The 13,420-nt window shown below is 36.2% G+C and overlaps 1 protein-coding gene across 6 annotated transcripts in view; it reads left to right on the top strand.

Moving 5' to 3' along the window:
* Window positions 1-13,420, top strand: part of ARID4B (AT-rich interaction domain 4B) — a 165,528-nt gene that overhangs the window by 105,708 nt on the left and 46,400 nt on the right. For 3 of the 6 annotated variants that reach the window (XM_012459882.2, XM_012459881.2, XM_064383618.1), the window contains exons 14-17: window positions 888-985; window positions 1,987-2,230; window positions 2,563-2,738; window positions 9,128-9,388. In XM_012459882.2, coding sequence (XP_012315305.1) covers window positions 888-985; window positions 1,987-2,230; window positions 2,563-2,738; window positions 9,128-9,388 — 779 coding nt within the window. The remainder of the gene's footprint in view (window positions 1-887; window positions 986-1,986; window positions 2,231-2,562; window positions 2,739-9,127; window positions 9,389-13,420) is intronic. The other 3 variants (XM_012459885.2, XM_012459884.2, XM_012459883.2) reach the window with 2 other exon arrangements.

The following is a 13,420-nucleotide window of genomic DNA, read 5'->3' as shown; positions in this document are numbered from 1 at the left end:
TTTTTAATTTTGATTAAGAGCCTGAATATTTTTGTATTTTCTATAACTGGGTTTATTTAAAAGTCAAATGGGGCCGGGCTCGGTGGCTCACGCCTGTAATCCCAGCACTTTGGGAGGCCGAGGCGGGTCAAGAGATCGAGACCATCCTGGTCAACATGGTGAAACCCCGTCTCTACCAAAAATACAAAAAATTAGCTGGGCATGGTGGTGCGTGCCTGTAATCCCAGCTACTCAGGAGGCTGAGGCAGGAGGATTGCCTGAACCCAGGAGGCGGAGGTTGCGGTGAGCCGAGATCGCGCCATTGCACTCCAGCCTGGGTAATGAGCGAAACTCCGTCTCAAAAAAAAAAAAAAAAAAAAAAGTCAAATGGGGCCAGTTATGCCTGTAATCTTAGCACTTTGGGAGGCTGAGGTCAAAGGATTCCTGCAGCCCAGGAGTTTGAGACCTTCCTGGGCAGCATGGTGAGACTCCATCTCTAAAAAAAAAAAGGTTTTTAATTAGCCAAGTGTGTTGCTGTATGACTACTGTCCCAGCTACTTGGGATGGTGATGCAGCAGGATCCCTTGAGCCCAGAAGTTAGGGGCTGCAGTGAGCTCTGTACCACTGCTGCTGCACTCTAGCCTAGGCAATAGAATGGGATCCAGTTCCCCTCCCCCGCAAAAAAGTCAAATGGCCTAATATTTCAACATTTGTAATTCTGTGATATTTGTCAGAGTACTAAAACCCTTACTTGTAAACCAAATTTAGAATTTATCAAGATTTTTTAAAAATTCTTTTGAGACTAGGACCAATAATTAAAAATGTATACTCATATATACTGTGTCTATCAAAATGTTATTACATTAACACCTTTTAATTTGGGAGTTATGTTTCACTTTGTCCATTAGATTGAAAGTGGAGCTGTTTGGAAACAAGTCTACCAAGATCTTGGAATCCCTGTCTTAAATTCAGCTGCAGGATACAATGTTAAATGTGCTTATAAAAAGTAAGTTCGTATAATTGATATGATTATCTTCAGTATTTTTACCTAGAAAGCAGGAGGAAAGTTACTTTATAAGTGAGGCTAATTAATTCTTCAGAGACATCAGAAAATTTTACTAGTCATTCTGTCATAGCATTTTCTAAAGTATATTCTATGAATACTAGATTTATGAGAAATTCTGTGAAGAAAGTTTTTGTGGCTAAGTACATTTGTCAAGTACTGCATAGAGGTTAAAAAGCTAATATCCTAAAGTCAAGTAAATCTACATTTGAATCCTAGTTCTGCCAGTTAGCTGTTTATGCCCTTGGGCCAGTTATTTATTCTCCGAAGCCTGTTTCTTCATTTGTAAAATGGGATGCTTGGCTGAGCATGGTGGCTCACACCTGTAATTCTAGCACTTTGGGAGGTCTAGGCAGGAGGATAACTTGAGGTCAGGAGTTTGAGACCAGCCTGGCCAACATGGCAAAACCCTGTTTCCACTAACAATACAAAAATTAGCCAGGCATAGTGGCTCATGCCTGTAGTCCCAGCTACTCAGGAGGCACTGAGGCAGGATAATTGCTTGAACTCAGGAGAACAGAGGTTGCAGTGTGTTGAGATCACACCACTGCACTTCAGCCTGGGCAACAGAGTAAGACTCTGTCTTAAAAAAAAGCGGGATGGCAAAGGGATGCAGCTGCTTGCCCCAGGATTACCATAATGACCAAGTGAGATTTACTAAGGGGTCCAGCCTCACACATAAGAAATGTGCAACAAATAGATGCTATTGCTAATACTTTTAATATCTGTTATTGTTAAGAGTCTGAGCACAGTTTTTTAAATGATTTTTTGACAAAATTTTTTATTTGCATTGAAAAGATCAGAAAGAACTGGAATAAATTAGAATGTTAATATGGCTCAATATCTGAGAGTTTAGACAAAAGAAATGAATACACATTAAAAATAACTCTATAGTTATATTTTGAAATGTTTTCATCAAATGTAATTTCTCTTCATGTTTCCAGATATTTATATGGTTTTGAGGAGTACTGTAGATCAGCCAACATTGAATTTCAGATGGCATTGCCAGAGAAAATTGTTAACAAGCAATGTAAGGAGTGTGAAAATGTAAAAGAAGTAAAAGTGAAGGAAGAAAATGAAACAGAGATCAAAGATATAAAGATTGAGGAGGAGAGAAATACAATACCAAAAGAGGAAAAACCTGTTGAGGATGAAATTGAAAGAAAGGAAAATATTAAACCTTCTCTGGTAAATTAGATATTGTTAATTGTCCTTTGCCTTCTTTGGTATATTTTTTACATCCGCTGTAAAGTTCGAAAATCAATATACTGTATATTATTATTCTTCATTGTTTGTTTATTTTCTTCATTAAGTGCTACTTTTATATAATTTTTATTATAACTTCATAATTGCTGTTAGCTATTTTTGTCTAGTGCTTTAAAAATAGCAGAGGTTTCTTAAAAGTAATTTACAACTTTCAATATTAGCATTAGTTGATACCTCCTGTTGCTAAGAGAAATCATGGATGTAGGTTGAAAACTTTTACTTTTGTCGGTTTCTTTCCTCTGATCTTTTTCTAGGGAAGTAAAAAGAATTTATTAGAATCTATACCTACACATTCTGATCAGGAAAAAGAAGTTAACATTAAAAAGCCAGAAGAAAATGAAAATCTGGACGACAAAGATGATGACACAACTAGGGTAGATGAATCCCTCAACATAAAGGTAGAAGCTGAGGAAGAAAAAGCAAAATCTGGGTAAGAAAATTGTTTTTGGTTATGATGCATTTTGGCTTGTTAGATTCTTATCATTTGTTCTTTATATGTGTATATGTATGAATATGATTGACAAAATATTAAATAATAGAGTGGCGTTTATTAATTAAATAGCATTAACTTCCTTCAGAGACCCTACTGATACAAATTTGTAGAAAAAGATCATACTTTTGATCCATTCTTCTTGCTCTCATCATGGAAATTTATAAAAGTTTTAGCTAGAGCACAGTATTTTTAGGTCTGCTAAATGACTTGATAATATAAACTTGGGGCTATATCTGTGTTTTATAGATTGTATGTTGGCTATAGACTCTAAGAGTTGTGTTTTTTTCCTAAGCAAAAAGCAACAGTAGAAGAATACTAAGGTTTTAAAAGGCCAAAAATTGTTATGTTCTATTTTATGTGATAGTATCATTTATTTGTTCTAGTCACTTTGGAATGATGAATTATTTGACAGTATAATTCATGCACTGCTGGTGGACCCCTGTATTTTATAGATAATCTTTGGCATTGAATCTTTTTTGTGAGCCTTAAAAAACATCTCTGTTAGTGTCTCATTTAAATAAGTACAGTGAATTTAAAAAAATATATATTTAGCAGGCCAGTTGCAGTGGTTCACACCTGTAATCCCAGCACTTTGAGAGGCCAAGGCGGGTGGATCACTTATGTCAAGAGTTCAAGACCAGCCTGGCCAATATGGTGAAACCGTGTCCCTACTAAAAATACAAAAAAAGTCAGGTGGGGTGGGTAGCACATCTGTAATCCCAGCTACTTGGGAGGCTGAGGCGGGAGAATCTCTCTTGAACCCGGGAGGCAGAGGTTGCAGTGAGCTAAGATTGTACCACTGCACTGTAGCCTGGGGGACATAGTGAGACTCTGGCTAAAAAAAAAAAAAATTTTTTTTTTTTTGTTTATCTCCACAGTGTGCAGACAAACAGGGAAGAGGGGAAGAAAAAGGGGGGCATTATATGAATATAGTAAAAAGCATTTGTTTATTATACTTTGTTGTAGTTTTGTGTATAAAAATATATATCTGAAATATGCCTTACTGCTCTTGGAGACTATTTCAAGTATTAAGAAACTTAGTAAAGATTTCAGCCTTTTGTCTCAAGTCTTTGATTGATCAGCGTTCTGAAATTGTGATGGTACCATACAGACAAACATGGAAGAAAAAAAATCCTGGGTTAGAAGAATGTACTAGAAGTGTTTGTCAGAAGAATGTACTAAAAGTGTTTGTCGTTTATACTTTGTTACATGTCTATATGTATAAGTGTATATTTAAAGTACTTCCACAATAGATCATTTTGATAAACTTAATAAGGATTCAGCTTTTTACCTAAAAATCTGATTTTTAAATCTGCAGGTGTTTCTGGAACATCTGCAGTTTGCAAGGCACTGTGATAAATATGTATTTTTTTCTTTGTTACTTTTTTTTTAAGTTGGTGTTTCTGCTTATTTTATAGAACGAACTGTATTTTGTAGGTTTTTAGTAACTCTTTTAACTATATATGGATTTTTTGTACTATAGATATTTATTAGTATATGCATACCTCAAACTAAAATTTTCCTGATGTGACTGCCCTAGTTTGGTAGATATTCTTTAGAAACATTACAGTTGGGACTGTTTATACAGTAGTCCCTGCTTTTCCACAGTTTCAGTTACCTGTGGTCAACTGTGTGGTCTGAAAAACAGGTGAGTACAGTGCTGTAAAACACTTTGAGAAAGTGAGACAAGGCCACATTCACATAACTGTTACTACATCGTATTATAATTGTTTTATGTTATTAGTTATTATCTCATGGCTTGGCCTAATTAATAAATTAAACTTTATCAGAGGTATGTATGTATAGGAAAAAACATAGTATATATAAGGTTTGGTACTATCCACGGTTTCAGGCATCCCCTGGGGATCTTGGAATGTATCCCCTGCAGATGAGAGGGGCTTACTGTAATTGATTTTTTAGTTCGATTAGATAATTGCAGGGGAAAATTTTACAATGATAAATAATTAACATATAGGTATTTCTCTGGCATATAAACTTTCTCTAAGTAAAAGGCTACTTCCAAGAATGTTCAGTGTCCTTCCTCCATTGTCCAGATGTGGGAAATTGAAGAAGTTGATATGTGTAAAATATCTAGTTCAGTGCCTTGACCATAGCAGATACTTCATACACTAGCTTTTTTAAAAATTTTGTTTCATTGTAAAGAATGTAACATCAAGTTGGGAAGATTTGGTATTTCTTTGTGAATTCAGATGAAAATCCTTGCTGATACATTTTGTTTCCCAAGATATTCTTCTCTAAAATATGACTAGCTTAAATGTGTATGTGTATGTGTGTATGTGAGTGCATGTATGTTAATATATGCATCAGCTTAATTTTTTAACCTGTATGTTGGTTGCATTTTATACTTTCAGAGGCTCTCTTTCTTGGCATTCTGTGTTCTATCTGGTTTAGCACATTAGTCTTGAATTTGCCACTGAAGTCTTAGAGGAGTACAGTAGTATTCCATGGTTGATTGCCAGTAATTATATTGTTTTCTTCTTTATACTTCAGTGTATTATTAAAGTGAATTTCATTTGGTTTGTGTCTGAGAGTAATATTAAATGTATATTTTTAATTTTTCAATTTTGATTGCTTGATTTTGTTAATACAGAAATATTGGGTTTCTGTTCTAGATTAAATGAAAATTTGCCCGGGCTACTACTTAAAGTATAATTGTGCTTACTATTGATATTTAGGATTGTTTGTACTCATCAACTCAGTGTATTCTGTGACGTAAGATACAGCTTAGGAGTTTGTCGTCATTTTTAAAAATTTATAATTTCGATTCTATATCTTACTTTTATATGATGATTCTGAGGTACATGATAAATCTCTTTTATTGTGGCCACAATAAAATATACTTTTTTTCCCCAATATGCAAAGTAGAGTCTTATGACTTAGGCAGGTATTCTTTCAAAAAAAATTGTTTTAAAGTACTATATAAAATAAAATTCCTCATAATTGTCATTGATAATGCAGTTTCTGTTAATTTTTTAGATATTTTAGCCTTACTAAAATTATTTTTTCATAATAGAAATATTAAGGTGTTTTCAATAACATTGTTAATATTTTAATCTCAGGCTGGGTGTGGTGGCTCACGCCTGTAATCTCAGCACTTTGGGAGGCCCAGGCAGGTGGATCACCTGAGGTCAGGAGTTTGAGACCAGCCTGGCCAACATGGTGAAACCCTCGTTTCTACTAAAAATACAACAAATTAGCCGAGCGTGGTAGCGTGTGGTCCCAGCTATTCGGTAAGCTGAAGCAGGAGAATTGATTGAACCTGCGAGGCGGAGGTTGCAGTGAGCTGAGATCGTGCCACGGTACCCTAATCTGGGTGACAGAGTGAAACTGTTTCAAAAACTATGTGTGTGTATATATATATACATATTACACACACACACACACATATATATATACATATATATATATGTCTGGGCACGGTGACTAACGCCTGTAATCCCAGCACTTTGGGAGGCCGAGGCAGGCAGATCATCCAAGGTCAAGAGTTCAAGACCAACCTGGCCAACATGGTGAAACCCTGTCTCTACTAAAAATAAAAAATTAGCCAGGTGTGGTGGCACATACCTGTAGTCCCAGCTACTCGTGAAGCTAAGGCAGGATAATTGCTTGAACCATGGAGGCGGAAGTTGCAGTGAGCTTAGATTGCGCCATTGCACTCCAGCCTGAGTGACAGAGTGAGACTCCGTCTCCAAAAAATACACACACACACGCGCACACACACACACATATGTATATATTTATGTCAGATTATAGCTGGTTTCATGAAGGTTTTAGTTAAGTACCTATGTATTTGACTGTAATGGAATCTTTAAAATAGGAATAAATCTTGAGAATTTTTGAGGAATTTGTGATATAGTTCAGACAAAATTGATACATTTGATAATTTCATGAACTTGGACTTACTTACACAGGTCCATTAAACATCTCCCCAACACTCCTGACCCACTATACAAAAGGAAAAGGAGAATCAAAAAGCATTATAGTGCTGCTTATATCACTATTTGTAGATGATTTTTATTGCCTATATAATTACATAATTAGGAATGGTACAGTATATTTTCCCAAAAAAGTTGCATATAGGAGTGTAAAACTGAAATTTTCAGTGGAGGAAGTTTTTTTTTTTTTAATATAAATATTATATTCATCAGGTGGGTGCAGTGACTCATGCCTGTAATCCCCGCACTTTGGAAGGCCGAGGTGTGAAGATTGCTTGAGCCCAGGAGTTCAAGACCAGCCTGAACAACATAATGAGACCCCTGTCTCTATAAAAATAAAAAATAAAAATTCTCTGGGTGTGGTGGTGTGTGCCTGTAGCCCCCGCTACTTGGGACGCTGAGGTGGGAGGATCATTTGAGCACAGAAAGTCAAGACCACAGTGAGCCGTGATCAGGTCACTGCACTCCAGTCTGGATGACAGAGCAAGACCCTGTCTCCAAGGGGGGAAAGTGTGTGTGTGTGTGTGTGTGTGTGTGTGTGTGTGTGTGTGTTGTAATATACGTATATATAATTAATCTTAATGTATAATATAGCATACATTATTTTAGTATATAACATATCCATTTTATATATAATTAATTTTTAAAGCTTAAATGCTAAACTGTTAGTTCTGCCTTACGATGTTTAATCATTTGTTAGCCATAAAGTGATGGAGTATAAGTACAGACATACAGAACAGCAGATAAAAACAGACTAAATGTAGCCTTGCATTTCATACTGAAGTTATTTTGTTTTTTGTTTTTTTTAATAAATCTAGTGTTTGTAGGCTGGGCGTGGTGGCTCACACCTGTAATCCCAGCACTTTGGGAGGCCGAGGCGGGTGGATCACCAGAGGTCAAGAGTTAAGACCAGCCTGACCAACATGGAGAAACCCTGTCTCTACTAAAAATACAAAAATTAGCTGGTGTGGTGGCGTGCGCCTGTAATCCCATCTACTCAGAAGGCTGAGGCAGAATAATGACTTGAACCCAGGAGGTGGAGGTTGCAGTGAGCCGAGAGCACACCACTGCACTCCAGTCTGGGCGACAACGGCAAGACTCCATCTGAAAAGTAAAATTAAAAAAATCTAGTGTTTGGAAAGATTTATAATTGAAGATTTTCTCTAAGTTGTTGAATATAGATCTGTGGTTAATATAAAAAGGTTATAAATGCTCAGTTTTATAAAGTACATGGTACTAAGAAGATAAAAATGGATGTAAGGCTGGGTGTGGTGGCTCATGCCTATAATCCCAGTACTTTGGGAGGCCAAGGCGGGCGGATCACCTGAGGTGAGGAGTTTGAGACCAGCCTGGCTAACATGGTGAAACCTTGTTTCTACGAAAAATACGAAAAAGATTAGCTGGGCACGGTAGCGGGCGCCTGTAATCCCAGCTACTCAGGAGGCTGAGGCAAGAGAATCGCTTGAAATCGGTAGGCAGAGGTTGCAGTGAGCCGAGATCATGCCATTGTACTCCAGCCTGGATGGCAAGAGTGAGACTTTGTCTCAAAGGAAAAAAAAAAATGAATGTAATACTCTTTTTATAATAGTTTGGCTTTTAGTTTCATATATTTGTAATTGGCCTCTCATCTGTCTATTTCTTTGGAACACCATAGTTGAGAAGATGTGTAGATGTTACTGAATCTCTGGTAAAGAGAATAGAAATTGTGTTGAAGTTTAAAGAATAGAAAGAACAAACCTGATAAGATATTGATAGTACATTATTAGAATATTTTTGTTTAAGTTAAAATAGTATTTCAGTTATTATAATGTTCAAAAATTTGGTTGGAGCATGTTTTAAAGTTATTAAGACTGCAATCTGCTAGTAAAAATTTCTGTTTTAAACATCCTGAGGCCCCCAGCTTGAGTGACAGAGCAAGATTCTGTCTCTAAAACAAAACAAACATCTTGAGGCTGAAAATATTTGAATGAAGAATAATTTTTAGTCATAAAATGGCAATGAAGTATAATGAATTTTTTTGTCACTTAAGATGTAAAACACTTTTAATAAAATATGAAAAAATTGTTAGAGTTGACTATACTTGCTTCTTGCTGTTCGGCACAAATTCTGTTCTTCTGACTTTTGGAAATTTTCTTTTACTGCACTTATTTATTAATCTTCATTTTCTCTAAATGTGTCTTTCTGTAACCTTGATTGTCTTACACAGTTTTAGTTTTTAATACTAAATTGAAACTCAGAGAATTTCATACGCGAGGAACCTGCTTTTCCCGGAACAATCACAGCCACAACTTTTATCAATATATGTGGTTTGGAACTGAAAAACTTATGAAGTGTCTTTTATTAACTCTGCAATTTTTTAAACCTTTCAAGAGATGAAACGAATAAAGACGAAGATGAAGATGATGAAGAAGCAGAAGAGGAGGAGGAGGAGGAGGAAGAAGAAGAAGAGGATGAAGATGATGATGACAACAATGAGGAAGAGGAGTTTGAATGCTATCCACCAGGCATGAAAGTCCAAGTGCGGTATGGACGAGGGAAAAATCAAAAAATGTATGAAGCTAGTATTAAAGATTCTGATGTCGAAGGTGGAGAGGTCCTTTACTTGGTGCATTACTGCGGATGGAATGTGAGGTAACTTGAGTTTTAGCTAGTGATTATTACCTAAAAACAATTATAAAATACTTTTCTATTTAAAAATTTAAGTAACAGGTTACAGATTTATTAGTATTCTAATTGAGGTCATAGTACCTTATTAAAAATACGTAGTTTTTAGCATGTAAATACCTCACTTAGTGACTTACTAATTAATGTTTTTAGTACTTAGAAGATACCCTTAGTGTCTAGAAAACTGAGGTCTACACACTTATTTTTATGTACTACATGTAGATTAGTAGACAAAACATTGATGAAATGATAAAAAAAATTTGTTGAAAAGATAAAAGAGATCAGAACTTCTGGACATCTACAAGCCAATTACAGGCTGCTTGCTCACTTGCATTTTAAACTACATTGCCACAGTAACCTCTCTTTTTATATTCTTAAGTCATTTCTTTCCTTCTGTAGTCAGGGTTTAAAAGTTGGGATTTCCTAGGAAACATTAGCTATTTCAAGAAAGCCTTATCTCCTCATTAACAGCTATTGCATTACAACTTTATTCAGACATCTCAGAAATTTATTAGTATCTTTGGAAAAATATGGTTGAAAATGTAAGCAGGCCTGCTTCACTAAAATAGAATGTACTTTTTGATTGCTACTAACCTAGGGCACTGAAAGGCAGGCCTGAAATTTGGTCTTAAGTTGTGTTCAATGAGTTAAGCTTTCTTGATAGATAAATTTTATTTGCCTTTCCAAAGAAATTTTGTATTTTGATTTTATCCAAAATTGGCAAGCCAGTTTTGGTATCTGTTCATTTAGTTATCTTTTAAGAATAATTTATTTTGGAATATTTGATATTATATTTGAAATACAGCCTATCATACAGTTAGATACCTGGAAAAATTAACCATAGAAGTCTTAAGTTGTGGGTTCATGGTGTACCTAGTGTCTTCAAGGAGGAATACAGCTTTCATGCTTTATACTTAAAATTATATTCTGTGGTTTGGGAAGTTATTAGGAAGGCATCATCTCAAATTCTGTGTTCGAGTGTTGCAAATAAAATTTTGATTCTTTTTAATCACTTCCCACATTGCCCTTTCCCTAAAGAAAATCACTTCTGAGAATTTTGAGGCTATTCTTACTGAGTTTTCATTCTACTTTCACATACATATAAATGTACTCATAGAAAATATATAGCATTCTTACATGCATGTGTTTTAAATAAATTATACAAAATTCTGTTTTATTTTTTGTTGTCCCGTTGTGTAATAGGAAGATCATGGTCTAATCTGATTACCTTTCTTATTTTGAGAAAAGTACAATTCTGATCCATTCTGATGCTTGGAATAAAATAGCAAATAGCAATTTAAGTCATGAGGAAGTATTCAGCAGTTTTGTTTTGGGCTCATTCTTTATTCTTTCTAGTCAAGATACAGTTACAGATGTTAAGAATAATTATCATCAGTGCTTAGATGTGATGGTTATTCAGAAGCATAAGTTTTTCCAGATACCTCTTTAACACACTGTACACAATTTATCCTTTCACCTGTTGGTTCTTTTTTCTTTTATTGTAGACAGAGTCTAGTTCTGTTGCCCAGGCTGGAATTTAGTGGCACGATCTTGGCTCACTGCAACCTCCACCTCTCGGACTCAAGTGATTCTTGTGCCTCAGCCTCTTGAGTAGCTAGGATTACAGGTGTACGCCATCGCACCCAGCTGGTTTTTGTATTTTTAGTAGACACGGGGTTTCGCCATGTTGGCCAGGCCGGTCTTGAACTCCTGAGCTCAGGTGATCTGTCTTGGCCTCCCAAAGTGCTGGGATTACAGGCATCAACTGTTGGTTCTTATGCAGCCTTTATGGTACTTGATTTTCCTCACCTGAAGGCCTGGCTATCAATAACTATATTCCAAAGAAGATACTTGAGATCTCAGATATAGCTACCACAAAAATATTTTGCCCAATTTTGGACTTCTAGTCATTTTGATCTTACTAAATTATATTATTGAAATATAAATGTAGAGGGAGTTCTACTTCTGCCTAGGATATAAATGTAAATGTAGAATATGTTGGTTTAAAATTAGGAAGAAAAAAGCTAGATGTGGTGTTGCATGCCTTGTAGTACCAGCTACTGAGGTGGGAGAATCGCTTGAGCCCAGGAGCTATGATCGTGCTACTGTACTCCAGCCTGACTGACAGAATGAGACCCCATCTCTTAAGTTAAAAAGAAATTTAGGAAGAAATACTTGAATCAGCAAAAATGAATAGTTACTAAAGTAATGCCCACAAGATAGAGTCACAACACCTTTTACCTCTGTTTTCGAGTCTTCTAATTATTATGCTAGTTTACATGTAGAAGCAGTTTTTCCTTGTGGCCTTTATGAAGTCTTTGAAATTTATGAATGGATAGAATTTAGGTGTCTCTAACTTTGACTATAATAAAGGCTTATTATCTATTAATTGGCTCATTAAACAAAAGAGGCTTAGTAGATTAAAATAATTCAGTCTACTCATGAAACTGTTTTACAATTAAGATACAGCATTGTTTTGTTAGGATTGACTAAAAGGAAGAGAATTCCAGGAGTATTTGGATTTTAGACGGTAGGAAGAGGCCAGGGTGGTGGCTCATGCCTGTAATCCCAGCACTTTAGGAGGCCGAGGTGGGTGGATCACAAGGTCAGGAGCTTCAGACCACTCTAAAAATACAAAAATTAGCTGGGCATGGAGGCACGCGCCTGTAATCCCAGTTACTCAGGAGGCCGAGGTAGGAGAATTGCTTGAACCTGGGAGGCGGAGGTTGCTGTGAGCCAAGATTGTGCCACTACATTTCAGCCTGGGCAACAGAGCAAGACTCCGTCTCAAAAAAAAAAAAAGGGAAAGAATTTAAATTGAGGCATTCAGGTTTTTAATAATATAGGGAGGAAAATGGGACCTAGGACAACAAGACATGCTTGTGTTGCTGTGAGGGTTGCCAGCTGTTTCTTACAACTCAAGTGCCTGTATGCTATGAACTTTGAAAAGAAGGAAACTTAACATCTTGATGAAGACCTGTTGGATGGATCTCTATATACTCCAACATCATGGAGAAAACAAATGTACTTCAGTAGATTAAGCAGTTAATCTTCTTAGAGTTAATATAACAGTATTTTTATTTCTATCTGCAATAATCAGAGTCTTATTGATAAATAAGCAATCATTTTCATTTTTGCTGCTCCTCCAGTTCTGATGCTAATCTAATAAGGACTGCAACAAATTCTCATCAGCTCTATGATTGTTTTTCTTTTCAGCTTGATCTCTAAATTTATACTTTATACAACAGATGTGAAATTAGAAATGAGGATTTGTGCGTGGAGTTTCATGAAAATAGTTTTAAGTGGCAATCATTCATGACGAGCAATTTGGGAAATTTGTGTAGAATTATTTCCATGTGTGTTTTTTTAATAATCTGAAACATGTTTCAGATAACATGTATCAGAAACATGTATTTCAGATAGTTCAGTTTTATCTGAAACATGTATTTTAGATTAAAAAAAAGAGACAGGATCTTGCTCTGTCCCCCAGGCTGGAGTGCAGTGGTGCGATCATGGCTCTGCAGCCTCCACTTCTTGTTCTCAAGTGATTCTCCCACCTCAGACTCTGGAATAGGTGGGACTATAGGTGTGCATCACCAAACCTGGCTAATTTTTTATTTTTTATAGAGATGGGGTCTCACTGTGTTGCCAAGCTGGTTTCAGACTCCTGGGCTCAAGCAGTCCTCCTGCCTTGGCCACCAAAAGTGCTGAGATTATAGACAAGAGCCAGTGCTCCTGGCCATGAAACATGTTTTTCTAGGAAAGAGATTTTCTCAAATAATGTAAAAGTATCTGTCTTACTGTTTAAAACACTATTTTTAGGTCAGGCATGGTAGCTCACAACTGTAATCCCAGCACTTTAGGATGCCTAGGTGGGTGGATTACCTGAGGTCAGGCATTTGAAACCAGCCTGGCCAACATGGCGAAACCTCGTCTCTACTAAAAATACAAAAATTAGCCGAATGTGGTGGCAGGAGCCTGTAATCCCATCTACTTGGG

This window comes from Aotus nancymaae, unplaced genomic scaffold (assembly GCF_030222135.1).
Source record: "Aotus nancymaae isolate 86718 unplaced genomic scaffold, 86718_ANA_hifiasm-v0.15.2.pri h1tg000032l_0, whole genome shotgun sequence".
Lineage (NCBI taxonomy): Eukaryota > Metazoa > Chordata > Mammalia > Primates > Aotidae > Aotus > Aotus nancymaae.
Note: the sequence above shows the minus strand (reverse complement) of the source record. Positions and strands in the feature narration are given on the sequence as shown.